Raw genomic sequence first — 27,442 nt, forward strand, 5'->3', positions numbered from 1 at the left:
GAATTTGTAGGCTACTTGGTCTCTCTCTGTCATCCTTCTCTCTCTTAATCTATCACTTGCTACGATATATGAAAACAAGCCTTGAGAGGGGAAACTATAAATATCTTGAGAAAAGTAGGCTGAGTGTTGTATGCTAAAAGGCATTACTAGAGTGTATAAAAACACTTAGTGGGTATCCTTTTATTTTTGTAAGGGAGGAAGTGAGGCTTAATGGTGAGTTCCAGAACTAGGTGTCAGACATCCTTGGTAAATTCCTGGTTCCGCTACTGACTTGCCAGTGTGGGGTTGTTTTATAGCCTTATGGGGAATGAAAATTTTATCCAATGCACATTACCAATTTTTCTTAATAGCAATTTGTGCGGAAGTCACATAAAGTTTCTGAATGCCCATTCAGAAAGAATGGGAGACTCCTACATTTGCAGATTTTTTTCCACCCAAGTCCTCACTGTAAATCATGACTTGGTTCTAATTAAAAGGAATAGAGCCTCTGCCTTAGTGGCCAGTGCTGAACAACATACGGGCACAATGAAAGTATTCCACTTAGACCTTAACTCTGGACTGTAGGAACAGTAACTTACAACTTTTGATTCCCACATGTTTTAATTAACTAAAAGATTTCTCCAATAACTTCTTATAGAATTTGAAGACCTCTTCTCATGATAGTGGAAATTGTAATAGTCCAAATTTCTTTAAAGATGTTTTTTTACTCGTGGTATGTGTTGGCTGACTTTTAAAATTTATTTTTTAGTACAATGTCCAAAGGAATTGTTTAAGTTTTCTGGTAACTTAGTGAAACACAGTGTTGGAATTTAATTTACTAGGGAAACTGTCTAAATATATTTGGGTACTTTAGTCAAAATTCCCCAAAACTTATACATAATGTCTTTAGTAAGAGAGTAGAAGTAGCATATCAGTTTTAATAATGGTCTGACCAGCATTTTGTTGCTTAATTCCAGTTGCTGTAAATGGGGTCAAAAAGGTCCTGCATGTGACCTAACGATGCCATTCGTTATTTTGTTCTGTAACTGACACCAGTGGGTATCCTAAGCTAAGGACTTAGAACTGAATCATTTTCAGTTCTTATCCTAAAGGAAGTTACACTTTAGAAAAAAGTGTCTTGCTTTTAGTCTTTGGGGTAAATGAATAAAACAAAGTAAAGCAAATTCCTTCTTGAGTCATCCCTGGTCTTCTTTATTGTGTCCTTGAATTAAATTTCTTGATTAATCAGTACTCATTTCCTAGCAGGTTTTCACGGACCCTAGCAACCTTCAGCGGCACATTCGCTCTCAGCACGTTGGTGCCCGGGCCCACGCTTGCCCGGAGTGTGGCAAAACGTTTGCCACTTCATCAGGCCTCAAACAGCACAAGCACATCCACAGCAGTGTGAAGCCCTTTATCTGTAAGTCTTTAACACTCCAGCCCTCCTTCCTGCATCTGTCTCTCCTCCAAAAGGCACTGCGATCTGCAGAATGGCCACACATGGCCATTAGGGGAATCACCGTAATAGCTCTTTATGGTCCAATCCAGTAGGGCTATTTTCTATTACAAGAAAATCTTTTATAACCAGATCCATGGTATTTTGTCTATGATCCCTGGGGTGTTTTCTTTTAGATGAAATCAATAACAGGTAGAGAAAAGAGAAGTCGTTAAATAATGAAAGGGAAGCCTCCCCGGGTTGTAGGATTTAATGGAGACAACCAGATTTGCCTCACACTGTAAATGTTCATGGCTTTGTAAAACAGCAAATAGCAGATATCACTGAACAAGATGAAGTGATTAAAAACCTGTTCTGGATCAGAAAGAGCTGGAAGAACCCCACCTGGCAAGTAGGCTTACAACTCTGTCTGTATGTGTCTGTGTGGATGCTTGGGAGAGAGAGGAATAAAATGTCCTTTAATCTGCCTATTGTTGCTGCTCTCAGGCCAGGGACCAGGTAGTACTGTTCCTTGAAGAAACAGAAAATTTTCACTTTGATGCTGAACATGCTGCTTCTCTTACCTACTGCACTAAAGCAAATTTATAGGCAGCATGCTTTCAGGGGACATCCAATCTGGCCACCTACTTAGAATATCCCTGGACAGGGCACTTGAGTAACACATTTCAAGTAAAGTTAAACTCAGCCCTCATTTGCTGCTTCTTTGGTCCACCCACTCCTCTGTATTTTACTGAAATATTTTATAAGGAAAATCAGTTGTTAGTCCATCTGGGCAACAACTCTGAGCTTCTTTTATTCCCTTGCATGGCTGGGCATATAAATCCAGTGACTCACTGATTTGTGCTGCAAAACTACAAAACTGACTTTGGATCCAGATACGCACAGAATTGGTGGAAGCAGACTCAACACTTGGCAAAACCTCTGACTTGGGAACCCCTTGAGAAACAGTTTTTCTGACAAATACCTGTTGGATGGTGGTAGGAACAGGTATATGAGACAATTCTATAAGACGTGATAGAAAAAACTAATTTTCAGTGCCAACATGGAGGCGCCGGAGGCGAACTCTCCATTTCTTGCCTTGACACAGCTTTCTTTTGTGTTTCCAAGCACCAAGAGAGCTTTTCATTCCTTTCCAGCTTACACCAGAGTCCTGTTTTGCTCAGATGTTCTGTTCTCTGGGTGGAGTGAAGTGGACTCATAGATAAACAAAAGGGTGCTCTAGTGTCCCCTGGGGAAGCTCTGTTGAAAGCCATGGGAAACCAAGTGTACAATAGAAATTTTAGACTTCTTGTCTCAAAAAGGCATTCGTGACTCTAGGCCATGATGCCCTGAAAACATACTAGGAAGGGCTACAGACATGCAATATCATCGATTTTGTTTATTTCTGAATTCTCAAATAAAATGTTTTGTAAGTTTTATTAGGTACAATATTAGAGAATTCATGTATTTCTGGCTTGTAAATTTTACTATGTTTCTGTGAAAGAAAGAGAGAAAGCAACCACAAATAATTCTCATCACCCACTTAGTGTTTTTCTCTGTAATTTAAAGTAAAAGCCAGAAAACGTGGACTTCTATCATCTGAGACTCTGGGATCTACAATTTTAATTGTGCTGAAGTCAAGGGTTTCACTTTAAAGCACCCTAGGTTGCCCCTTTCCAATCAGATCACATGAAGTATTTCCCATGAATGCATTTTCAGTAATTATTGGTAAATTTAAACAGCAGATGGCATTCTTCAAATATAAAATCTGACAGAGAACCATGGAGTAATTATGAATAATAGCCGTGTAATTTCAGAACAAAAGGGTTTAAGGATCAGGAGTTGGTGTGGAGACTGGAGTGGAGGAGGTTCACCTAGGGCTGATATCTGTTTCTCACCAGAAGGCCACACACCAAGATTCACCCCCACTGGTGTGTTTATGGCAACTGTCTCTTATTACAGTGTGCCGCTGAGCCTCAGCCCAGGCTCACCAGTGCTAAGGTAATTACTCACTGCCTTTACAGGAACCTCCAGCCTTCCCAAATAGAAACCACATGCTCTAATAGGCTGGATATATTCAAAATGCCTCTTAATTTGTTTAATAAGTAGAAAAATGCAATGTTAACTGCTGGCTAATTCCTTATTACTGAGAAAATTACAGTAGAGTATAGACTTCAGCATCAATTGAACTAGTTTACCTGGAGGGCTGGTGGCTGGTGACATCCCAGGCCAAGGCTTCAAAAGCTGGAAACAAAGCCTAAGGAAATAGCCTGGAGTCTATGTTCTTGAGAATAGAAACCAGTGCTACTCATTATGTAACACGGGGTACATCCAGGCAAGTCAGGTGCACCCTCTGTTACCCCCAGTACAAAGGAGTTCTTGGTTTTCTAAAGACCATCCAGATGAAAGAAGAGTAGAGAGCAACATTTTTTCCCCCTCAGAGTTGCCAGCCTTTAAAAAAACTTAGACCTTGGTTGAATACCCATCACCCATCAGGATGTTTTCCCACTGCCTTTTGATGTCCAGAGGAGAAACTACTTTCTTGATGAATGTGTTTTTAGAATTCTAACAATATTTTATTGTTGATTTTTTGTTTAACTCATGGCAGAATTAGTATATCTAGTGAAAATCTGATGTTGCCACCCTCACCATGGTATGATTTTAATTAATGTATCAAATAATCTGAATAGAATACATACTTATGGTACATTGTTGACATTTTAAACAGACTCTGGTCAATATGTTCTGGTACAATGATTTGAAAAGAAGTCACCCACATCTTCTTTTGCTGTTAAAATGCATGTTATAGCCTCTACAATGTTATGAACCATCCCATTAGTTGAAGGTGCCTTTAGTATTACCAAGCACGTTGACATACATTGTAGCAATGCAGTTGAATGTTAAATGGTAAAAGAAATAGATCTGCAATCACCTGGCACTTCCTGTTTGTATGTGTGTGGGATAATCCAAGTTCTGGGAGGAGTTTTACTTGACTAAGGTCTATAAAATCTCCTTTGCATGATTTTTTTAAAAAAATTATGATTGATTTAATTTAGAAGTGCAACCATCCTGCCATTCTGCCCTGCAAACAGCCATCACAGGAAAGCAATAACTGTGAATTTTGCATTAAATTTAATTTCTTAAAATTAATGTGTTTTAACAATTACCAGAAAGGCATATCATATTGCTGGAGGTATTAGACACGTATAGAAGTCCTGAAGTGAGCTCACATCTAAAGTAACTCATCCCTGGGAAAGTTAAATAAAAAATGCTTAGGCAATCGATAGAATCCTGCTGACTATGATATGAACAGGAAGGATTCTCACCTCGAAGGGTTACAGAATATGGTCTTAATATATATTTAGGTATGTTGGCACATATGTGAGCAGGGAGATATTCTACTCTATTGGCAAATTCTTGGGGAAGGGGATTATTTCACAGCCATATCCACTGCTGTGTCCTTTCTGGATAAGAGTGTTCACAGCATTCTCCCTGGCTTACCATAGTTGGCTATAATACACAGAAGTCGCGCCCCGAGATAACCAAGGAAGATATGACAACAAGTGGACATGTTTCCCAAGGACAGAGGTTTCATAAATGCAGGAAGGTTAGCACAACCACTGGTGTGAGGGGAAGTCAGAGGACGTGATCATAGTTCATGGGAACCAGCAATGCAGGATGGGCTACATTCAATGTAGTTTCCTTTGCAGGCTTAAAATAGAGCCATTGTAAATTATGTCAGTCTTTCTCGAATCATGAAAATGATTGTTAAAAAAAGTCTCAGAATACACAATGTGCATTGTTGTGTGGCTTTGATGTGTGAATGATGAGAGCATATGATATAATACCAATTAAATAATGGTCAAGCAGGCCCAGGCTTTACTCCCCAGGGGAAAGGTAATAAAGGGGAAAGGCTACTTCATTTTGTTTTTGTGTCTTCAATATAGGATTCTTTACGTGATCTAAAATTTTGAAGGTGTTCCTGTTACGTTTTGTACTTGATACATCTTAAGATTTTGATTTTTAAGATTCTGCTAGTATACTAATGGGGTGGGGGAGCAATGCATGCTGGAATTTGAATTTTCCATAAATATTTAAGTATACAAATATGCTAAATATTGTGCAAGGGGGAATGACAAAATATTGATTATATGTGTATGAAATTTTGTGCTGCCTCAAGACATTTGTCAGGTTGGATGCCTTGCTTTGGAATCTAGTGAAATGGGGGGTTTCTGTGTTTGGAGCACCTAGCTCGGTGCCTCCAACTTCTTTCCATGGCTTTCTAGTTGAAATTATTTGGGGTAAACCAATTGTAATACTTGCTAAATTCAGAAGCAATTGCCATAAAGCCTGAGATTCTTTTTTGTTGTTTGCACACAGGTGAGGTCTGCCATAAATCCTATACTCAGTTTTCAAACCTTTGTCGTCATAAGCGCATGCATGCTGATTGCAGAACCCAAATCAAGTGCAAAGACTGTGGACAAATGTTCAGCACTACGTCTTCCTTAAATAAACACAGGAGGTTTTGTGAGGGCAAGAACCATTTTGCGGCAGGTGGATTTTTTGGCCAAGGCATTTCACTTCCTGGAACCCCAGCTATGGATAAAACGTCCATGGTTAATATGAGTCATGCCAACCCGGGCCTTGCTGACTATTTTGGCGCCAATAGGCATCCTGCTGGTCTTACCTTTCCAACAGCTCCTGGATTTTCTTTTAGCTTCCCTGGTCTGTTTCCTTCCGGCTTGTACCACAGGCCTCCTTTGATACCTGCTAGTTCTCCTGTTAAAGGACTATCAAGTACTGAACAGACAAACAAAAGTCAAAGTCCCCTCATGACACATCCTCAGATACTGCCAGCTACACAAGATATTTTGAAGGCACTATCTAAACACCCACCTGTAGGGGACAATAAGCCAGTGGAGCTCCAGCCCGAGAGGTCCTCTGAAGAGAGGCCCCTTGAGAAAATCAGTGACCAGTCAGAGAGTAGTGACCTTGATGATGTCAGTACACCAAGTGGCAGTGACCTGGAAACAACCTCGGGCTCTGATCTGGAAAGTGACATTGAAAGTGATAAAGAGAAATTTAAAGAAAATGGTAAAATGTTCAAAGACAAAGTAAGCCCTCTTCAGAATCTGGCTTCAATAAATAATAAGAAAGAATACAGCAATCATTCCATTTTCTCACCATCTTTAGAGGAGCAGACTGCGGTGTCAGGAGCTGTGAATGATTCTATAAAAGCTATTGCTTCTATTGCTGAAAAATACTTTGGTTCAACAGGACTGGTGGGGCTGCAAGACAAAAAAGTTGGAGCTTTACCTTACCCTTCCATGTTTCCCCTCCCATTTTTTCCAGCATTCTCTCAATCAATGTACCCATTTCCTGATAGAGACTTGAGATCCTTACCTTTGAAAATGGAACCCCAATCACCAAGTGAAGTAAAGAAACTGCAGAAAGGAAGCTCTGAGTCCCCCTTTGATCTCACCACTAAGCGAAAGGACGAGAAGCCCTTGACTCCAGTCCCCTCCAAACCCCCAGCAACTTCTGCTGCAAGCCAAGACCAGCCCCTGGATCTAAGCATGGGCAGTAGGAGTAGAGCCAGTGGGACAAAGCTGACTGAGCCTCGAAAAAACCATGTGTTTGGGGAGAAGAAAGGAAGTAACGTGGAAGCAAGACCAGCCTCAGATGGTTCCCTGCAGCACGCCAGACCCACCCCCTTCTTTATGGACCCTATTTACAGGTAAGGGTGGTAGGAGGTGATGAAATATGAACAGATGTAATGAAAGGTAGATTTTTATATATAAAGTCACATCCTTTAAAAATCAATTCTTCCTATTATTCCTATTATTCAACAGAGTGAAATTGTTGTTTGATCTAGTGAATTCCATTTCCTATTGAGAAAGTTGACTCATTAGGTTTGGACTTATTTTTGGATGTCTCTGAAGTTGGGGGTTTGGAATAGGCCCACAGGACTTTTTTCCCTTGATAATAAATTTATTTTTAAACACATTTTTTTTTGGAGTGGAAAATATGGGAAAGTCATATTTAAAGCAAATTGTCAAGTGACGGAAGAATGAGCCTCCTGAAGGATTAATGCAAATATGTGTGGGCACTTAAAATGGGTCAGGTTATTTAGAATAAGAAGAGACCTATTACCGCAAGTCTACTCTCCATTAACCTACCAACACATCCTTAAAAAGGCTGGTCATATACTGCTTCTAAATAAACCTCTTAGAAACCACAAGTAAATGAAATATTAATCACAAGAAGTTCTGCATGTAAGTGTGAGTGGTGTGCCTAAAAATTATATCTGTATTTGATGCCTTCATTATCCACTTTTCTTTGATGCATCCACAAATTCTCTGGGTGAAACATGTTTAATAAAAGGCTTCTTAGATAGCTCCCTGTAACACTCACTTGACCTTCAATGTGATTTAGTTTTTAAACACTAGTTTTCTTTACATGGTATGAATAATAGTAATATGTTCATTGTATCTTTTAAACATCACAAGTATTTTCAATTTACTTTCTCCTTCAAATTTTGGACATTATTAAGACTTCATGGATAATTTTTATTGAACTTATTTAAGATGAGAGCATTTTTATATTTGCCTGATATTTTATGAAGATATTTGGGGCCATTGTTTTATTCAACAATACTTATGGACATTCCATAACATAGTAGGCACTAAAACTACAAATTTTTTTTATCATTTAAAATATTCTTCTACCTATATTATCTAAAATGCATTGTCAAAAAAACACTGCCAGTGTTTAAAGGGTCACCCTCATCTCAACAGGACAAAAGGAACAAAAAAGGACAACACAAAAATATATTGATGCTACAACTACCTTATTTAAGTATATTTTTTGCAATTATTATTTCTTAATTCTGTGTCAGTCCCATCACTAGCAAAGGGGAAAGAAAAAAACAAATCTTCCATATTTTGTTTATAGATTGTATGTTACACATTTTCAGTAAGGTCATATTTCCAATTCAGTTGGGCATCTCGGTACTTTCTTAAGATAATTTCTCAGACTTTGTTTCTCATACCCTCCCATTTGCAATGAGCATGCAATTTACTCCACATGTCCACTGGACCTACCTCCACTACCTCCTAACCTTTCTCTTCTTCTAGTCGACATTTTCTCTCTGGTGTTTCAGATGTCAAGAAAGACCTAACCCTTATTTTTAGTGTTAGGCCTGGGTTGAATCTCAGCCTTCTCATGACCTAGACTTTTTCCTTTCACCCATAAATGGGTATAATATTACCTGCTGCAATAAGTGAAATAGTATATTGCAACACATGGTGTGTACAAAATATCCAGAACTGGTAACTATTTTATTTGTGTCAACTCTATTTTAAAGTGTACTCATTCAACAGTGTTTAAAAGAAAATTACCAAAAGAAATTAACTCAATTCATGATATCATTTCTTTATATGCTTAACTGAAAATAGAATGACAAGCCTTTCTAAAGCAGAAGGGACATATAGGTAAGTTTTCTATATATGTTCAAATAGTTCCTCGTTCTTTTCTCACAATCTGGCTTCCCACCTGCCCTGTTTATTAGCAGTGGCATCAAGAGAGTGACTCCCCATACACCCCCGTCTCTAATTTGATCATGTATCAGGTATCCTCTGGTTATACCTCAAAGAGTGGCTAGCAGAGTATAGTATGCTTGGGAAATCCCTTGATATTACTGGTAGATTTGAAAAAAAAACAACATAGTAAATATTTGGGCAAACACATTCTTCGCAGAAAATGTCTTTAATTTTCAAAATTAGCCCTGTTTTCATGACCTCAAAATCACCAACCATTCTTATCTTGATTTGAAATGGAAAGGTACTAAATTTGTGATGGATGCCTCTAATTTAGTGACTGCTCATTTTTCATGTTTCCTTATAATTATTATTAGGCATTGAGTAGGATTTTTCCATTATAAATAGGACTTTCTCTCTTTTAAGAAGTGACTTAAATATTCTTCAAGAAGGGAATGGATGTCTTTATATTTTTATTAGTGTGTGTCTCAGGAACCTACAATTTGCTTTGCTGTTTTAAATGTCGTGTAGTGATTGATATGTGAGACTGATTCATCTCCAAAATCTAATTTTAACCTTTCAGAGTAGAGAAAAGAAAGCTAACCGACCCACTTGAGGCTTTAAAAGAGAAATACTTGAGACCTTCTCCTGGATTCTTGTTTCATCCACAAGTAAGTATTTTGAATTTGAGATTTCAAGCTTGTAAACTAACTTGTTGATCCTGAAAAGCAGGTGCAATGAAATGAAAGAAATCTTGAGAACACTAGGATTTCCTATGACGCTGCTGTGGAAGAACACAGGAAATTCTAGTGGAATTAAAACCTAAGCTCCTTAAAGAAAAAGTCATTAATATATGTGTAAAGATAACATGGTTTTAGTGTTAAATTATTGTCTGTTGTTAACTGCTTATTGAGCCAAAGTGCATTTTGGAGTAAGCAGAAGTCAGTTAAGGAAATAAATATTGAAGTTGTCTTTTGTGTTTAAGGTTGCTGATAATAAGATACTGTGACTCGTCCCAAACTCATGAAGGTCATTCTTGTTCTTTTAGTGCTTAGATAAAAACAGGAAATGAGTCTACCTGATGAGTTGTTACCATAGAGGGCGAAGGAATTTATCTAGAGACCATTGGGCATTCCAGTAAAGTTCTGTAATTGCACAAGAATTCACCACAATACCCAGAGCTATTTGCTGAATGGGGTTGTGCTCATTTATCAAAATATATACAGTTTCTCATTACAAGGAAAACATAAAATGCTATTATCTGATGGGTTCATCTCTATGTCCCTACCCATTTGGTTATTTTTTGAAAACTGGTTTACTTATCAATCCACATCTGGAGAATTGTATTGAAAGACCAAATATGTAAACATCTTGAATCTAATTCCCTGATTTATGTTTTATTTTATTTTGTTTTTGTTTAAAGGATATAAGTTCTGGACTTTATTGATAGAAAAATTTTTATGAAAATGTCTCAAAACAGAGTAAATTAGTTTTGTTGGAATATGCTCAAACCAAAAATGATGGTATTTTAATAAAATGGGTGAAAATTTATGTAAAGATCCTTATAGAAAATTATGAGGTAATTAATTCATCTGGGGATATGATTCTTTTTTTTTTCCTCCTCTCTCTTCTTCACTTTTTCATGTATCCTTTCAAAATCATGAACAAGAGCATTAGAGCTGAAATACCATCTCCTGGGATGGTTGGAGAAATTCATTATTGCTCAAAAATACTCACTCTAATTTAACTGAGAAAATACAGAATTTAGTATAAAAATTTCATAAATATTCCAGTTAGTATTAACTTGATAAAGAAAGGCTAAGACTAAGGTAACATCATTTATATATTTATGTTATGAAAAATGGTAAATGTTTATCAGTAAATATTTTATACTTAGGCTGGTCTAAGTAACATTTGAAAACTTTTGTGGGTGGTAATCCTCAATACGTATTTTGTATCAGATTTTGTATAAAAAGTACATCTCTCTTCATAACTTCCTAAGTATGAGTAAATGTATTTATGAGGATATAATATGCATTTGATATAATAATACGTTTAATTACAATAACCAGTCTGATTATCATAGTCTGATAATCTTGAAAATTTAGTAATTAACCACTGCAAAATTGAGTACTATGGTCCATGGAATAATGGAGAAAAATAGGACTTTGATTCAGTGTCTTTGAGCATTAAGTCTATCTGGCTCTTAGTATTTTTTCTTTTCTTTGGTACCAGGGATTGAACTCAGGGGCATTCAACCACTGAGCCACACCCCCAATCCTATTTTGTATTCTATTTAGAGACAGGGTTTCACTGAGTTGCTTAGCGCCTTGATTTTGCTGAGGCTGGCTTTGAACTTGCAAATCTCCTGCTTTAGCCTCCCGAGCCACTGGTATTACAGGCATGTGCCACTGAACCCGGTTGGTTCTTAGTTTTCTTATCTGTGAAAATGAAAGAGTTGACTGTAAGATCCCCATCTACTTTGAAATTCAGACATCTCTAGCTAATCAAGGTAAATTTATTGGTTCATAAGATGGGCAGTTTTGTCTACCAACAAACAACTCCATAGCTGCAAGCCACTATTATAAATACAGCATGTACATATTTTTTTTAATAAAATAGTATGAGAGAAAATACATTAGCTTTCAATATTCCCAAAGTTAAGAAGGATGGCAAAAGATGAGGCCTGCACCCAGTGCAGGGGGGCCTTTTTTCAGATCTGCACAGATGGGGCAGTGCCTTTCTTTCCCCCACAGAATTGTCAGGTTTGGTGGCAGTGACTGCCTGTTGTGACATGCTTCTATTAGAACATGACCCAAGAGGGACATTCAAAATATGCAATGCCCAGTGTGTCAGGAATACCACCCTCCAGTCAGGACGGCTTGCTCCCCTTCTGGAGCAACAACTGGAGGTCTTGCTGTACCCACCATTAACATTCTATCTGCTGGATAGTGGGGCTCTCTGAGCGGTCTTTGAGGGTGAAGCACATTCAGTGTGCTTAAGGCAGAGGCTCTTTACCAACTACCACAGACTTGTGTCATTGTTTTCGAAGCCATTGTGGCTGTTTTAATGTGCAAGGCTGCACACTGCTGGGAGATGGCAGGAGCAACTTGGTTCCTCCTCCAATTTTCATCAGATCTTAAGACCAAACGGTCTGCTCTTTCAGCAACTTCCCTTTGATGTTCCAAAGTCACAACAGATTTTTTTTCTCTTTTCTAGTACTCTACAATTCCATACTAACCTCAAGATGTACCTTAAAACAAACAAAATATTAGATTTAGGGCTAGAAGTAATTGCTGCACAAATTGCTTTTCTGCTTATTAGCAAAAGTGCTGAAGTTTTGAGCAACAATAGTCAATCTCTCTGAGCCTTCTCAATGAGTATAATGGGAGCCCCACTCTCCGCCTGACTAGGGTTGCTGTAAAGATCAGTATTTACAAGCAGGATGCTTTTTACTTGGTATGTGGAAGGATCTAGTGGGAAAGATTTTATTATTATTATTATTATTATTATTATTATTATTATTTATATATGGCATTAGAATGTATTACAATTCTTATTACACATATAGAGCACAATTTTTCTTATCTCTGGTTATATACAAAGTATATTAGTGGATACAGAAGCATCCCATTGTGAATATAAAGGAATATTCTTAAAATACCCTCTTCCCATTCCTTGAGCCCAGTTTCTTTTCCATGTATCTGGGAGAATTTGGAAAGATGCGTACTGTGTTTTTGGCATAACCTCCCTGGGCAGCAGTAGGGGTGGCACAGAGCAAAAAGCCAAAACAGAAAGGCAGGCCTCTGCTCTCAGGGCTTGCCAAAATTTCATAGCTAAATAAGAGAATGCATAAGAGCATTCATTGTTTCACTTTCAATTTAAAGTATATTGAAACAAACCACATGGTCCCTCTGGGCTTCTGGATCTTCCTCTTCAAGGTGGAAATTACATCTGTCCTATCTACTTCTTAGGGTTATGCTAATAAAAAGAAGGTAGTATTCTCAGTGCTTTGGGGGAAAATCTAAGAAAAAAAAAAAAAGATATGTCAGTGCCTAGTAGTGGTATGCTCTGAGTTTGATTTTGTAATTTTTCTATATTATTGGATTCTACGAACACAGGCCTCCCTAGAGCATAATCCCTAGTCAACGATAAGTGAACATCTCAATAAATATTTATCCAATTGTATTGAAAGATAATTAGGCCTGCCATATGGAATAATACTATATGTTTTTAAAATTCTGTCAAAAATAATTAGAGGCTATGATGAACTCATATATCAAAATTAAGAGAGGAATCCTCAGGGTCTAAGTTCCTCAATTCTTAAAAGAAGTATGTTTCCTCTCTCAGGCCACTAGAGGACTTATTTAGCCTTTCATTTTTCTCTTATAAATAAGTTAGTTTACTATGAGGAAAAATAAGCACTACAGAGACTAGCCATAGATATGCATCTGAAATTATTTATGATGTCTTATTTTAAATTATAATTTTGAGAAGCTGGTAATGGCTATCAATGGGTGAACTGGAAGGGTCAGTGTTACTGTGCCATCCCCAGTGTCCATGTCTTTGATTTCTATTTGGGTATTTGTCAATCACATTGATAGCTCATTGGAACTACCATAGAAATCATTTGGCAATTATGCCATTGTGCAAGTAGCTACTACTCCTTGGTTTGATTTTCCTAGTTTGAATATTATTTTTAGCTATTCATGCATTTTATTTTTAAAGGTGTGGTTTTGTATACATTTGCAAAAAATATTATCTTTTACTTAAGCTTCTTTTTTCATTCATCTCTACTTTTTTGGTTTTTTGTTTTGTTTTTATTGACACCTCCACCTTATCCTGTTACTACAGTCCAAGGAACTGGGAATAAGTAATCTTTTTCCCAAGTCGTCATTTCTATATTGATGTGAAAATCACTTCAATCTTGCCATTCATAATCTATTTTGCCTTCACCAAGTGTTTTCTATTGTCATATTCTTCAGAAATTAAGATTTCATAATTTTAAATCTACATATCTTCTTTATTCAAGATGCCAAAATTTATGAAATAAAAAATATAGATTTATCCCCTTTAACCAAATAAAATAACATTATTAAGGGTATAATCTTTGTGTTTCCTGGGGCACATAACTACTGAGCCACATCCCCAGCCTTTTTAAATATTTTATTAAAGACAGAGTCTCACTAAGTTGCTTAGGTCCTCACTAAATTGCTGAGGCTGGCTTTGAACTTGTGATCCTCTTGCCTCAGCCTCCAGAGCTGCTGGGATCATAGGAGTGTGCTTCCCAGTGAATCCTGCCATCAATTATCATAAATAACGGGACTTTTTTTAGTTCTTTTAATTAATATTCTTAAGAGTTCTGCCAACTGATGGTCTGAGATCCTCATTATCAAGCAATGAATTTCCAAGAACATCACCTTTTTGTTACTGAACTATTCATATCTTAGTAAATACTGTATTTCCTTTATTATTGACAATATAAAATGCAAGAAATTGGATTTTTTGCAGGAAATTAATTACTTTTTAATTATTGAAGAAAATTTTAGAGAACTCATTTTGCAGTGAGTAAAAATTAAAAGGGAGCATCTGCTTTGCTTTAAGACTTGCTAGTAGGTAGCATTTAGCTTTCTTAGAATAAAAAACATTCTTGGTTTATAACCTTGTTTCTAAAGTTTATTTTAGGTAATAGAGGAAGCTCAGCAGTATTATGAAAATACTCATTTTTTTCATTTCCTAAGCTTTTACTCAAGGTACAGTTACATGATAAGCCAAAATTACTAAATTAGGATAAATGTTAATTTCTCAAAGGATAGATTGCAATAAAGATACCAACACAGAAGTAATTTTTTGTTTTTGTTTCAATTTTGCTCCCAGTTCCAACTGCCTGATCAGAGAACTTGGGTAAGTTTCCTACTTATATTTTTAACTAAAGTAATGTAGCATTTAAAAGAAAACAGCTTATATTTTAAATTGCTGGACATACATAATGGATTCCGAGCCCCTTTCCATTAAATGATATGGCTACAACAGATAACTTCCCTACTTTATCAAGTTGCACAATACTTTCAGATATAATTGTGCATTTATTAATCTAGAAATTGTTTATGGAATGATTTTGTTTGATAAATCTGACCCATTCCACATAATTATTCCTTGATATGGACACCTGAGAGTATGTTGTTAAAGAAGGCTTCACATGGGCCAGTAAGTGGAAATAACCATTATTTGGGGGACAGCATGTTAAAGATAAGTTCGATAAAGCCTTACACAGGATAAAACTTAGACTTGTGTAGACGCAGGCTGACATTGGAATTCTCATTCATTTATCCCAAGGCAGAAATTGGTTCTGGCTATTTGGAAATGAATCTAAATGTTAAAAAATCCTTATCTAACTAGTGAATAGATCTTTTAGCATGGAGTCTCAACTTCTAGTTACTATTTCCAGAAATGGTCAGTTTCAGTAAATGGTATGAGGGAACAGATTTATATTTTTAATGGTAAAGTCATTTAGGATATAAAGAATCCTGCTTATTAACTTCTCACCTCCAAATACAACCTGGTCAGTGGAAAAAATATATATCTCAAAATTTTCTGTAAGTATATGTACGTTTACTTCTTTACTTAAAATTATGCTAATTTATGAGGAATGGGGAAAATCTTGGAGCATAGTCCAGCTGTCCTTTAAAAGCCACTATATTGTTATTATAAACTGAATTTAGTTGGAGCACTTTCACACTTTAGCACTTACCTATTTCTTCTATCTGGTGTTAGTTTTTTTCTTTACAAGGAATACCTCTAATTTCTCTCTTATGTGTAATATATGACAAATTGTCATTTTTCTTATTCTGGAGGACTTTAAAGGATTAAATTTATTTATTTCAAAAGTATGAACAATTTTTGGAAAGAGGAGAGAGAGGGAGGGAGGGAGAGGGAGGGAGGGAGAGAGAGAGAGAGACTGTGTGTGTGTGTGTGTGTGTGTGTGTGTGTTAGTTGTGCAGTCTATGGGCTTGTTCTTTGATTATCCTGGCCTATATCTCCAGGATCCCTCCTCTGTCTTTCCTGGAACGAGTCTGTCCTGAGTGTTATGCCTCATGACCCTCATCTTTTCTAAGGTGTAGTATGACTTTGGCAGTAGCTAAACTGTTAGTTACTTAAAGCTGAAGGTGTTAACCCCCTACACATGTGACCAACTATCAAAGCCCATTCAGATTTTAAGTTAGATTCCCTGTTATAATATAAGAGCAAAGCAACTGCCATTGCAATGCTCTGGACAAATTTCCACTCCATCACAGATTTCTCAGGGCTGCGATTCACATCTGTGTTATAAAACAGATACTAGAAGGAAATATTTAAGATATATGCTTATAAATTTTAGGGGTAAAAAATCTCTATGTGATTTCATAATCATGACTGCTGAGTATGATGCATGGTGTGAGATAAACATGAAGTATGAATATTTACTTCTCCCTCAAATGACCATGACTTTGTGATTTCTCAAGATTATCAAGTGAATAAATATAGAAAGCTACCCAATCTACAAACTTTCCCATCATTATGAATAGTTATTTATGAATAGTTAGTTATTTTATGATAAAGACATGTGTAATTTAATTGTGAAACTTTAGGTCACATAATTCATGGTGCCTTTGGACATATCATTTCATATAATCAGGTTGTCATTTTAATAGTTTTAATGAGAAAATTTTTTTATGTCATCAGTTCTTGGCTGCCAGATAATAAATGTTAGGCTGAGTGCTTAGGACTCAGTTGATGATATCTTGCCTGCTGAAATGTTTTTAAAAATACTAGCTTTATTTGACTAGAGATATAGCTACATTTTTGGTAGGAGCTAGGGAATTGTGTCTAAATATTAGTTTGCGTCAGTATGAAGTTAATAGCCTCTTGGGGACTCGAAGGAGGTGAAACAACTTCCTCTTCCAGACATCTGGCTGCAGATACCATCAACAATTATTATATATGTAAATAAAAATTACTGTTCCATAGAAAAAACTGTCATTTACTGATCTAAGATTAGCCTAAGACATCAATGGGTCACATGGTAATTCATTTCGAAAATATATGATCTAAGTTCTCTCCCCTTCAATTTCCCTATGCTCAGCAAATTTCTTATTCATAGTGGTACACATTACATTTTCATTGGATTTTTTTCATAATTAGAAAATATAAGCTAGATCTGTCCCATCCATTCCAATTAATTGATTTTTAAAATACTAGTTAGACTTTAAAATGAAGGTCAAAACTTGTTATATATTCTGTGAGTCAGGCCCAATAGAAGAAAAAGTTGGAGTTCTATCTCATATGTTAGATAAAACCATCTTACCCCAATACCTTGATCTAAGGTATATACTAGGGCTGACATTGGTCACAGAGTTGCTAAACTACCCCAACTGGCAGATGCTAAGTCACTTCTGTTTTGGTGGGGACACATTTTTTCCAACTGAGGTCAAGAGCTATAAGAGCAAATCTTAAGATGAAAGGAGTATTCAATGATAGGTTTTATGTCACTTTGGTTGTTGCTAGCTGAGCAGAATGTGTGTGTGTGCGTGTGCATGCACACGTAACTACATGTGGTATTAATAGCTATCCTTAGCTCACTTCCCATCTTCCTCCTCTCCCTTTCCTCCTCCGATTTAATCCTCTCTTCATTTGATATCAGAAGCCAAAGGTGGGGGTAGCTTCTAAGAGAAGCACTAGGCCATCCATATTCTTTCCCCTATTGTCTTTAAGAATGTCATTATTTAGCCATCATGTCCATAATATATTTTCTTGTGTCTTTATGGTTTTCTCAAATTGAAACAGTTTGAGATAAAGTAATCACAGTGATCTTTCTTCAAAGGAGCTAGCTATTAGCAGCTACTAAAGCAAGACACATTTCTCAACAGCCAATTGCTCTCAAATAACTTGAAGGACTTGTAGTTTATGTGTGCTAGAGATGAAAGCTGAGAATAATAGTAGTCATGAGTAAGCTATTTTCCATATAAAAGGGAAAGTGTTTCTATAAGATGTATTGCTGCAGGAATCTGAGTGTGTCAGCGGGACAGACACTCCAGTGATTTAAAACCACTTGATAATGAAAGTTTGCCCAAATATTAAATGTACATAAATAAAACATTTATAATCATCACCCATGCACTTACTGTTCTTCCCAATAAATACATGTGATCATGACCCTTACCCTTGCTTGTTACTGCTAATCAGCTTGAAGACCAGAGGTCATTTTTCACTTAGACAATGTATTCCACTGTGGAGGGAATATCAAAATGATTTTCTGCAAGGAACAATTAGAAGGAATAAATGCAAATAAAATAGTATCATAAAATATTTCTGGATTGATTTTTAATAAATAAAATCCAAAGTAGTGTGGAAATGTTAATGCCCTGCCTAGAAGGGGATAATGACTGTATTCTGCAGAGACAGAGTTTCCTCCAACCTCTCTGAGCAACATCATCATTCCATATCTCTGCCCTGTGATCAGTATGTGTCAAAATCCTTCATAGTGACAAATGTGCTGTCCACTTGCATCTGTGGAGAATGTTTTAGCAGCTGAGTGATTATGAATCAAACCCTTGAGCTTATAGCCCTTACCGCCTCCCAATGCGTTCACATTTGTCGTCTGACAAGTAAATGTATCTTGACTTTCCTCTGAGATTTTTTTGCACTGTGTTTGATGAAAGACATTTGGCAAATTGGCAGTGGTACCCTGTACATTGCAATTTGTAGCTAGCATTAGGAGTCCGGGCATGAAATGAGAGGGCAGGTTTCAGGATAAAGAGAAAAGAAAGAGAGCTAACTAGAACATGAATAGGCATTTAAAGAATCAAACATAAAATATTTCCTTCATGAGAAGAGAATTGTGTTAGGGCCATTCTTGTTAGCATTTTGCTCTAGATTAAGAAGTTGATGTAACTTCATATTCCTTTTTTTTTTTTTAGTAGGAAATGCTGTCTTTTATTTTTAACATGAGCTTATAAATTAGATCTCTGTGTCTGTCTTGCTGTCTCATCAACGAAATAGTTAGCCTCTTGGGTTGACCAGTTGCCTTGGGTTGACCAGTTGCTTGGATTTGTGGTTATTACCATCTAGTCCTTGTGTGTCCGTGAAAGCATACAGAATGCATTCAGAGCCTTTTAAGTAGGTATTTCCCCAGAGGTGTAAGGAGAACCAAAACTGTAAATAGTAAGTGATTCGATATAACAAGATGGCTTGTCTACTTAAAAATTTGGTTGTTAACCTAGCTTCCGCATAAAATGCAGGCACTGAGAAAACTTAACATTTTGAGAGGGCTGAAGGAGAGGGGAAAGTCCCTCTAACCGTAGTCATTAAGGATCAAACTGACCTTAAAATGCCACCCTCTAATTGTGACTCTGTCAACTGTGTGTGTAGGTAAACTAAAACTTGATTATTATAAGCAAAATCAATTAGGTTGTTAGAATTAGGCAAAGTTTTTTTTCACGTATATTTCTATAAGAGTATGATTATGTGTCCCTCTACCCATCTTATAAAGTGCACATCAAGTTACATGAAAATCTTGATCAATTGTCATTTCAGCTCAAATCTTTATCCAGACAGATTAATATTTCATCAAAATTGTTCATATGTGATCCTACTTAAACATTCAGATACTAATTTAACATACTCTTAGGCAATATACCTCTTGTACATTTTCTTTTTTTTTCTTTTTGGATTACACATATTTGACTTAAGCTGAGCCTTTGGTCTTATGATTTTTATTACCTAGGCAAGACATATATCATCTTTCCCTAAAATTCCAGTTTTTTATTGACATCCATAACAGTGCTATTAATTAAATAAAATGTTGATTTGATTTGATTACGTCTTTTAGGTATTTTATCAGATTGTTATAAAACAGTTTAACTAAGGTCTTATGAATAAAGTTCACCTAGCATCATATAAGCTTGGTTCTACCTTTATTTCCACAATCAATTATCTTGTGGTTTAATGTTGAGACCCTACAATTATTTTTTCCAGACTCATTTTATTCAGAAAATTTGACCCTTTCCCATTATTAATGGTTTTTATTTGCCAGTGATTAGTACAGAAGGAAAAATGTCTGATCAGACCCTGCATGGTCCTGTGCTTTTGCCTTTCAGATGTCAGCTATTGAAAACATGGCAGAAAAGCTAGAGAGCTTCAGTGCCCTGAAGCCCGAGGCCAGCGAGCTTCTCCAGTCAGTGCCCTCTATGTTCAACTTTAGAGCACCTCCCAATACTCTGCCTGAGAACCTACTGCGGAAGGGAAAAGAGCGTTACACCTGCAGGTAACTGCAAAGTTAATTATGGCTGACTTTCCAAAAATCTCCCCTCTGATTTCAAAAGGCCCTTTTGTTTTTTCTGGAAATTATTCTTGATTGGATGACTAATAGAAACCATGATAGATTTCAGGCACTTCAAAGTGTTCTTTATTTAGTGAGATATAAAAATAGTGGTTTTAAAAAATTATTATTAAATGAGAATTTTAACACAGGCCATTTGGTTGTGATGAATGAGGTTGGAAACAGTCCAACTACTATCTACTTGTCTCACTTTGATATTTATGAATTTTCTTTCACAGTTAATTATTTTCATCCAAAGGTAAAATACTACTGTCCTCCAGTATACATTTATTAATTGTCATGGCAATGGGGAGTAACACCATTTGTGAAGGATGAATAGTTCATAAGGAAAAAAGAAAACTAGAGAATAAATTTTCTAGTTACTTATGAGTAGAAGAGTAAAGCTTGTCTTTATGTTTCTGTTTTTCTGAATTAAAAAAAATAAATTAGATGCTTATAATTTCTGATTTGTCCTCAGAAAATTGTGCTATCTGACTCAGGCATATCAATTTATCTGCTCTTAGGAAAATGTGTCACTTTCTTTCCAGAAAGGCTTTTATGGGAACGTACCTTGATGGATGAAGTCTCAGGATCTTGTCTGATCTGATACCACTCAATGTGCAGAGAGTTGTCACTATGGCTGACATGTAAAATGAGTTGAAACCTTTGAAATATGTTTACATCCACCCAGAATCACAAACTCTCGTCATTTTTTTATCCTCTTGTCTGGTTCAGTTTTGTGAATGTAAAGATACGGAGTTAATAAAAGAGGCATATGGGGGTCATCAAAACTAAAGTCTATTTTCATAAACTGCTTACTTATGCACGAGCAAATTCTACCAGATCTCATAGTGCAGCCTTTATTTGTAGAGTTATTTATATCTGTAGAATGGCTTTGTTGCAAATCTTAAATACCAAAGACATGTGAGTTCCATGCAAGATTAATTAAATCAGGAATAAGCATCTGGCTGCTCTGCAGCGCGAGTGAAATAAAGTTGACTGTGCTGACTTTCTCTTATAAACATCTTTTCATAACAGATACTGTGGCAAGATTTTTCCAAGGTCTGCAAACCTAACACGACACTTGAGAACCCACACAGGAGAGCAGCCGTACAGGTCTGACAGTGATTCTTCTAAATATCTTGATAAATAATGTAAAATTCAAACTGCACTCTAGGCATAAGTTTAAAGGAAGCTACTTTTATCTGTGGCTGAATGAATGTGTACTCAGTGCCGAGTCAAGGAAGAATTGTCTGATTGCTAGGATCTAAATTTAGAAGAGTCCCATATTCTTTAGCCAAGGCTTCCTACCTATCAGTTTAAAAGTTCTGGGTCAGAGTTTACTAAAGAATAAGCATTTAAGAGACGCTAGTCATTTAAAAAATTATTTATTATTACTTCAGTGCTCTTTCTCAATCCCTACTATTTTAGTTGACAAAAATTAAAACATTACATCTTCCATTTCCCAAACCTTGACTCTCTGCTAGGAATTAATAGTCTATACATACTTTGTTTTCCCAGCACAGCAAACCAATGTCCTCAGGTCCCAATAGGAAGTTTAAAAAAAAAAATCTTAAGCATCAGGAAGAGGGAAAAAAAACATATGTAACTGGAGATAAAACAGATAATATAGAGTATATTATAGGAAAAGGGCCAATTCTATCAACAATTTCCTGAAGTACCTATTAGCTCATTCTATTAAATGTCAAAATTAGCAATATGACAAACACATCTAATTTTAATGTTATTGTTTACAAAAGAATGAAAATAAGCAACATAGTCCCTTCCAGTTTTAAAATAAGACCTACATTTTTTAATGTGAAATTCTTCATGAACAGTATTAGGAACTCATATTTTTTCCAAGAAAGAATGGTATTTATCCCAAGTTATATCATAATTTCATTCTCCTTTGAAATTCTTTTGCATTTCATGTGTTTAAAATTATTTGGATCTGAATACTAACATTTTTTTAAATAAGTAAATTATACAGTTTCAGAGGTTTTTTGTTTGTTTGTTTTTTTTACATGCAAGAATGAGACAATGGGCAGAAGCCAATGCTCATTTGAAGATAATCAAAATTTTAGAACAATAGAAAGACTTAAACTCAAAAACATCACAGTGTTTTATAAATTTCCTTGATATCTTACATATTTTATAAATCACTGATCATACATGATGTTTTTACTTTACACATAATAGGATGTGCTTAGTCAAAAAGATCTTTTAGAGATATTAACAATGGGAAATTTTCGATAATTTCTCCTTAGGAGAAAATTCCATCTTCTGGGGATTCTGATTAAGGAGAAGAAAAGATTTGCGCCTTTATGTTTTGTTTTGGCTGAGGGTACTGGTATGCAATGGTGATACCATGCTCTACTTACTCCTCTGTACCTGAATGCACTAGTTTTAATTTTTTCCTCATAAATTGTAGTATTATACATGTATTTTTAAAAGTACAAAACCCAGCAGAGCTGGAGATCTTAAACAATGATTTTTCCAGCCCTTCCCTCTGTTTTGCAAATAAAGAGAGGGAGGGAGGGAGGGAAGGAGAGAGAGAGAGAGAAAGCTAGGGTTGGGGGAGGGAAGGAGAAGGAGGGAAGGAGGGAGAGAGGGAGGGGGAAAGAGAGAGGGAACCAGGCAAGAGCTCACTAACTGCCTCTGTGAAGTCTGGTACCAACAGAGTCGAAATTAAAATCTGGGCCCAGAACTCTCACATCTGGGTTTTTCTCTTTCAATCCTCTTGACCACCTTATCTACATCCAATAACCAGGAAGGCCTGATAATATACTACTCATGATTGAATTATTCATTTTAAGAATTTCTGGAACTTTGATCTGATTTGAACTGATTATTTTTTTAACCACATATTAATTCATTGGAGTAGAAAGGAATGATTTTTTAAAAGAATTTTTATTTAGAGTGCTTACCCCTTTGGCCAAGATGTTAGCAGAAGAGAGATATAAGGTAACAGCTTATCATAGGATAAAACATCCCTTTGGGCCAATTTTATTAAGATTTGAGAAGATGATGTCTACTAGATTTGGAAGAGCCCCTTTTGCATATAAGCAGGAAGTCGGAAGCATGTCCTAAGACTATATCTCTCTTCCTCATGATTTGTGTAAAAAATGAGTGAAAATTTTTCTAAAATGTTTGATGGGAGTTTAGGTTTTCTCTGTCGGTATTGGCTAAGTCGTTCGGCTTCATACAACATAATCGCGTTCCATGTACCTTGCTTCTATTACAGTGGGCCTTTGAATAAACAAAGCTATTTCAAAGACAGCTGTGATTCCACGTACTTATTTTTCAGAAGTAGAGGCTGAAAGAGTACAACCACCATCAACATGGGGTTCCACACAGTTTATGTTAATATTATAAGCAAGAAAAGTTGAGGAACTTCATGACGCCAGAACAGTTTTTAAGGGGGAAGAATTAAAGCAGTCCTTAAGTTGGTTTACTCGTACTATGCCAAAGCGACTATTCAACAGATTTGTTTTTCCTACTGAACTGCCTAGACTTTTGGTATCACGTAAGGACAGCTGTAGAAGCCCAAGGACCTGGAGTGGAATGGAGTGATTTCTGATTTAGAGCACTTGAACTTGAGTCTGCAATCAGAAGAGGGAAGATAAGGGCCCTTCACACATGGAAGAATGAGTTAAGAATGTTCTGGCCACTGTTAGAAATTTTCACTTAAAAGTCACTTGGAAAAAGTCAGTTTTTTTTTTTTTTTTTTTTTTAAGCAACACACACACACACACACACACACACACACATCACAGCACATAAACAAATGATGGACTCTTTATCTTCTAATGCCAGTAGAGAATAACTCCATTAATTACAAAACCCACTTTTCTTCCTCATTGATAAGAACTGGTGGGGATGCTGGGATCTTGCATTTTATATTTTTACTTGATACCAAAAAAATAACTTTACAATGATTTTATTTTATTTTTTAAATCTAATGGAAGGCAAAAACAATTAACCAACCAATAATAAGTGCTTTCTTGAAAACCTGACCTCCTTTGAGTCTGTACTGAGACTGCAACTCTTGAAGAAACATTGAAATGGAAAATTAGGAGATAGGGAGAGGGAAGCTGATTGAAACCTTTGCTTTCATCTGGAAGAGAGTTAGTGGCAGCTTGACTTGCTTTTGCAGCAGTTTAAAGATTAATAAATGCTTTGGGATTTCCAGTCACCAAAGGTGATGAAAATCACTGTCTTTGGCATCAGACAACACTGTTCTCATTATCTCCATCTTAAAGGCTTGGAATGTTTATTGCTACTTTGGAGAAGATAAGAAAATGTTTTTAGGATTAGCAACAGATTAGGTGAATTTGCTAATAAACTAATTAATCAGACTCTCCAATTTTGAATGAAGAAGTAATCTTTTACTTCAATGAATACATGAATTTGTTTCATGTTTGTTTAAAAATAATCCAATTGTATTTATGCTAAGCAGAAGATAAAAGATTATTTCATTTCTTGATGTCCTTAGTTTTGTGAGGTTTATTTAAAATATTAGAACTGTGTGCTGTAATAAACTTGGGAGCCATAGAATCACTAGTATATTGGTACTTTTTTTTCATAAAATCATGAAAATATAACCTTCAAAGTCTGTTGGAATTGAAATCTTGACTGTGTGAGTAGTGTTCTTCCCTATGCCTTTTCTAAACTGACATTTCATGGGTGATAATTTTTTATCTGTGTCTTATGAGTCTTGAGAAATATCTTTTGATTTGCTTGCAAGTATTTTCTCTGTGCTTATTTTTCAGATGCAAATACTGTGACAGATCATTTAGCATATCTTCCAACTTGCAGCGGCATGTTCGCAACATCCACAATAAGGAGAAGCCCTTTAAGTGTCACTTATGTGACAGGTGTTTTGGTCAACAAACCAATTTAGACAGGCACCTAAAGAAACATGAGAATGGGAACATGTCTGGTAAGTATTTGTGTTACAAGAACAAAAATGACTTTATTTTTCACATTTTAAAAGATAATTGTGATCTTCTTTCTTTCCATTTTGATTCCAAAATCAGATCTTACTATAAATTTACAACCAAGAGTCCCTTGAGAATTTGGAATCATGGGAATGGTATGATCATTGGTTAATGCACAGGTCAATGGCCTTATTTGGACTGTTGTTGTTGTTGTTATTATTATTATTATTATTATTATTATTATTATTATTATTATTTTATTCTGCTAGATTCGTTTCAAAGGGGAATCTCAAGCAAAGAGAACCATGATTGTACTCACTGTAGACATCTGAATGGAGGTTTCCTGAATCACGGGGAACAATCTTTCCACCTGTTGTTCAGAATGTGTCCCTTAAGCATTTCCAGAGGGGCAGCTCCAGAATGCCACACTCTAAATATTAACCTAGAAACCATGGCTGCATTTGCAGGAGGACTGCAGTTCAGGGAACCTCTCTAGGGTAACATTTTTGAAGTTTAGGGATAGAAAACTGTCAACATGATCAGAGCCACCCACAGCAATCCATGGAGGTGTCTTGTTTTTGTCACTAATTCTGATGTAAAATTAAATCAAAAGTAATGAATCAAAAGAAAAAAATAGCTTTCCCTTAAACCTACAAGCATATATTTAGTGGAAAGGACTGTAGGTCCTTTGTCTTTGTCTTCTAAGAGTCAGATACTAACTCAGTAACTAACATTGGCCTGGTGCATATGTGTGCAGAATCCACCAGTGCAGTCACAGGTTCTTTCTAGGATGTTAAGGAATGAGTTAGAAGGTTGAGAACCCTTCTGGGGTTCAGATGGGGCTCAGGAAAAGAGATTTTAGGTGCAAAAAAATATGGATTTACTACTGATATTTATTTAAAGAAATTTGTTTATTATCAATCTTTCATTTATTGATCATGGTTTTAAAATGTGCCTATAAAGGCACATGGTTTATGATTTGAATAGTGTGACTACTTATAGCTACATGCTGTTCATTTCCTGTACTATTCATTTCAAAGTAGGAAAAAAAGAAAGAAAGAAAGTCTAACATTCATGGTTTTAAATATTAGATTTTAGTGCAGAAATCTAATCCAGTATCCAAAACAGGCCACACTTTCTAGCCATGTGTACACTTATAGCCTATTCCTGTAATTTTCTAATTAAAGCTATTTTGTAAAAAAAGAAAATCTAATGTGTAAATTTTCAAAGTTTTCATTAGATTAAAGTTCTTTAAATGGAAGGGACATTCTGATCTCTTGTTTTTGTCATATAGACTATTGTGATCAGCTATTAAATTGTAGATGCTTTATGGGCAAGATAAACAGCATAAAGCTAATGTTGGTGTAAAGTTTGACCATATAAATAGTGCTTACAATAGTGCCAATGTATGTAAACACTAAAGTAGTCCTATGAGATGGGTATTGTGATTCTAATTTTGTAGGCAAGAAAAGCTGAGGATCACCCTGTAGCAGGCTGATTCAATATTGTTGTCTTCTTATTACATCAGCCCTTGGGCTGCTATGATCTGAGCCTACCCATGGCTTTGCCCAAGTCAAGATGCAGAATAGTCAGTATATTCTCAGTCCCTATTTTGTAACATATTTTAGTACAGCAGTAACAAATATGCATTGATTGTAATCAGGATTGGATACAGTTTCTTCTGTCTGAAACTATTTAAGACCTGTCTTTAATTTGTCTCACCCTATCTCTGCATTAGATGAATGAAAACATTTCCATATGACAGTGGAGGTGGGGAAAGCTAGTGAAAGAAATTATATCCTTGGAGACTGTACCTCATGACTTTAATGGGTCAGAATATTTTCAAGGGATTTTGATGGGCATGCATATTTTGTTAAATTGGGAAGAATTCAACCTCCTAATGTTACTATTATTCAAAAGGTTGTGTTTTAAGAAACAACACTGATCAAATTAATAAGAAATGACGTTGAAAATAAGTTGCCACATCAATAATAATCTTTGTCACAAAAGGCTTTCTGCTCCATTCAGGTACAGCAACCTCGTCACCTCACTCTGAACTGGAAAGTACAGGTGCGATTCTGGATGATAAAGAAGATGCTTATTTCACAGAAATCCGAAATTTCATTGGGAACAGCAACCATAGTAGCCAGTCTCCCAGGAATGCAGAGGAGAGGTAAAGCTGGTTTTTGCTTTT

The 27,442-nt window shown here is 36.0% G+C and overlaps 1 protein-coding gene across 20 annotated transcripts in view; it reads left to right on the forward strand.

Annotated features, from left to right (window-relative positions):
• The window catches only part of Mecom (MDS1 and EVI1 complex locus), a 544,822-nt gene that overhangs the window by 507,389 nt on the left and 9,991 nt on the right, over positions 1-27,442 (forward strand). For 6 of the 20 annotated variants that reach the window (XM_048814338.1, XM_048814329.1, XM_048814341.1 and 3 more), the window contains 8 exons: positions 1,243-1,399; positions 5,795-7,151; positions 9,536-9,623; positions 14,830-14,856; positions 20,088-20,254; positions 21,347-21,424; positions 25,081-25,250; positions 27,259-27,421. In XM_048814338.1, the coding sequence (XP_048670295.1) occupies positions 1,243-1,399; positions 5,795-7,151; positions 9,536-9,623; positions 14,830-14,856; positions 20,088-20,254; positions 21,347-21,424; positions 25,081-25,250; positions 27,259-27,421 (2,207 nt within the window). The remainder of the gene's footprint in view (positions 1-1,242; positions 1,400-5,794; positions 7,152-9,535; positions 9,624-14,829; positions 14,857-20,087; positions 20,255-21,346; positions 21,425-25,080; positions 25,251-27,258; positions 27,422-27,442) is intronic. The other 14 variants (XM_048814339.1, XM_048814332.1, XM_015494287.2 and 11 more) reach the window with 9 other exon arrangements.

Source organism: Marmota marmota, unplaced genomic scaffold, assembly GCF_001458135.2.
Source record: "Marmota marmota marmota unplaced genomic scaffold, marMar, whole genome shotgun sequence".
NCBI classification, from domain to species: domain Eukaryota; kingdom Metazoa; phylum Chordata; class Mammalia; order Rodentia; family Sciuridae; genus Marmota; species Marmota marmota.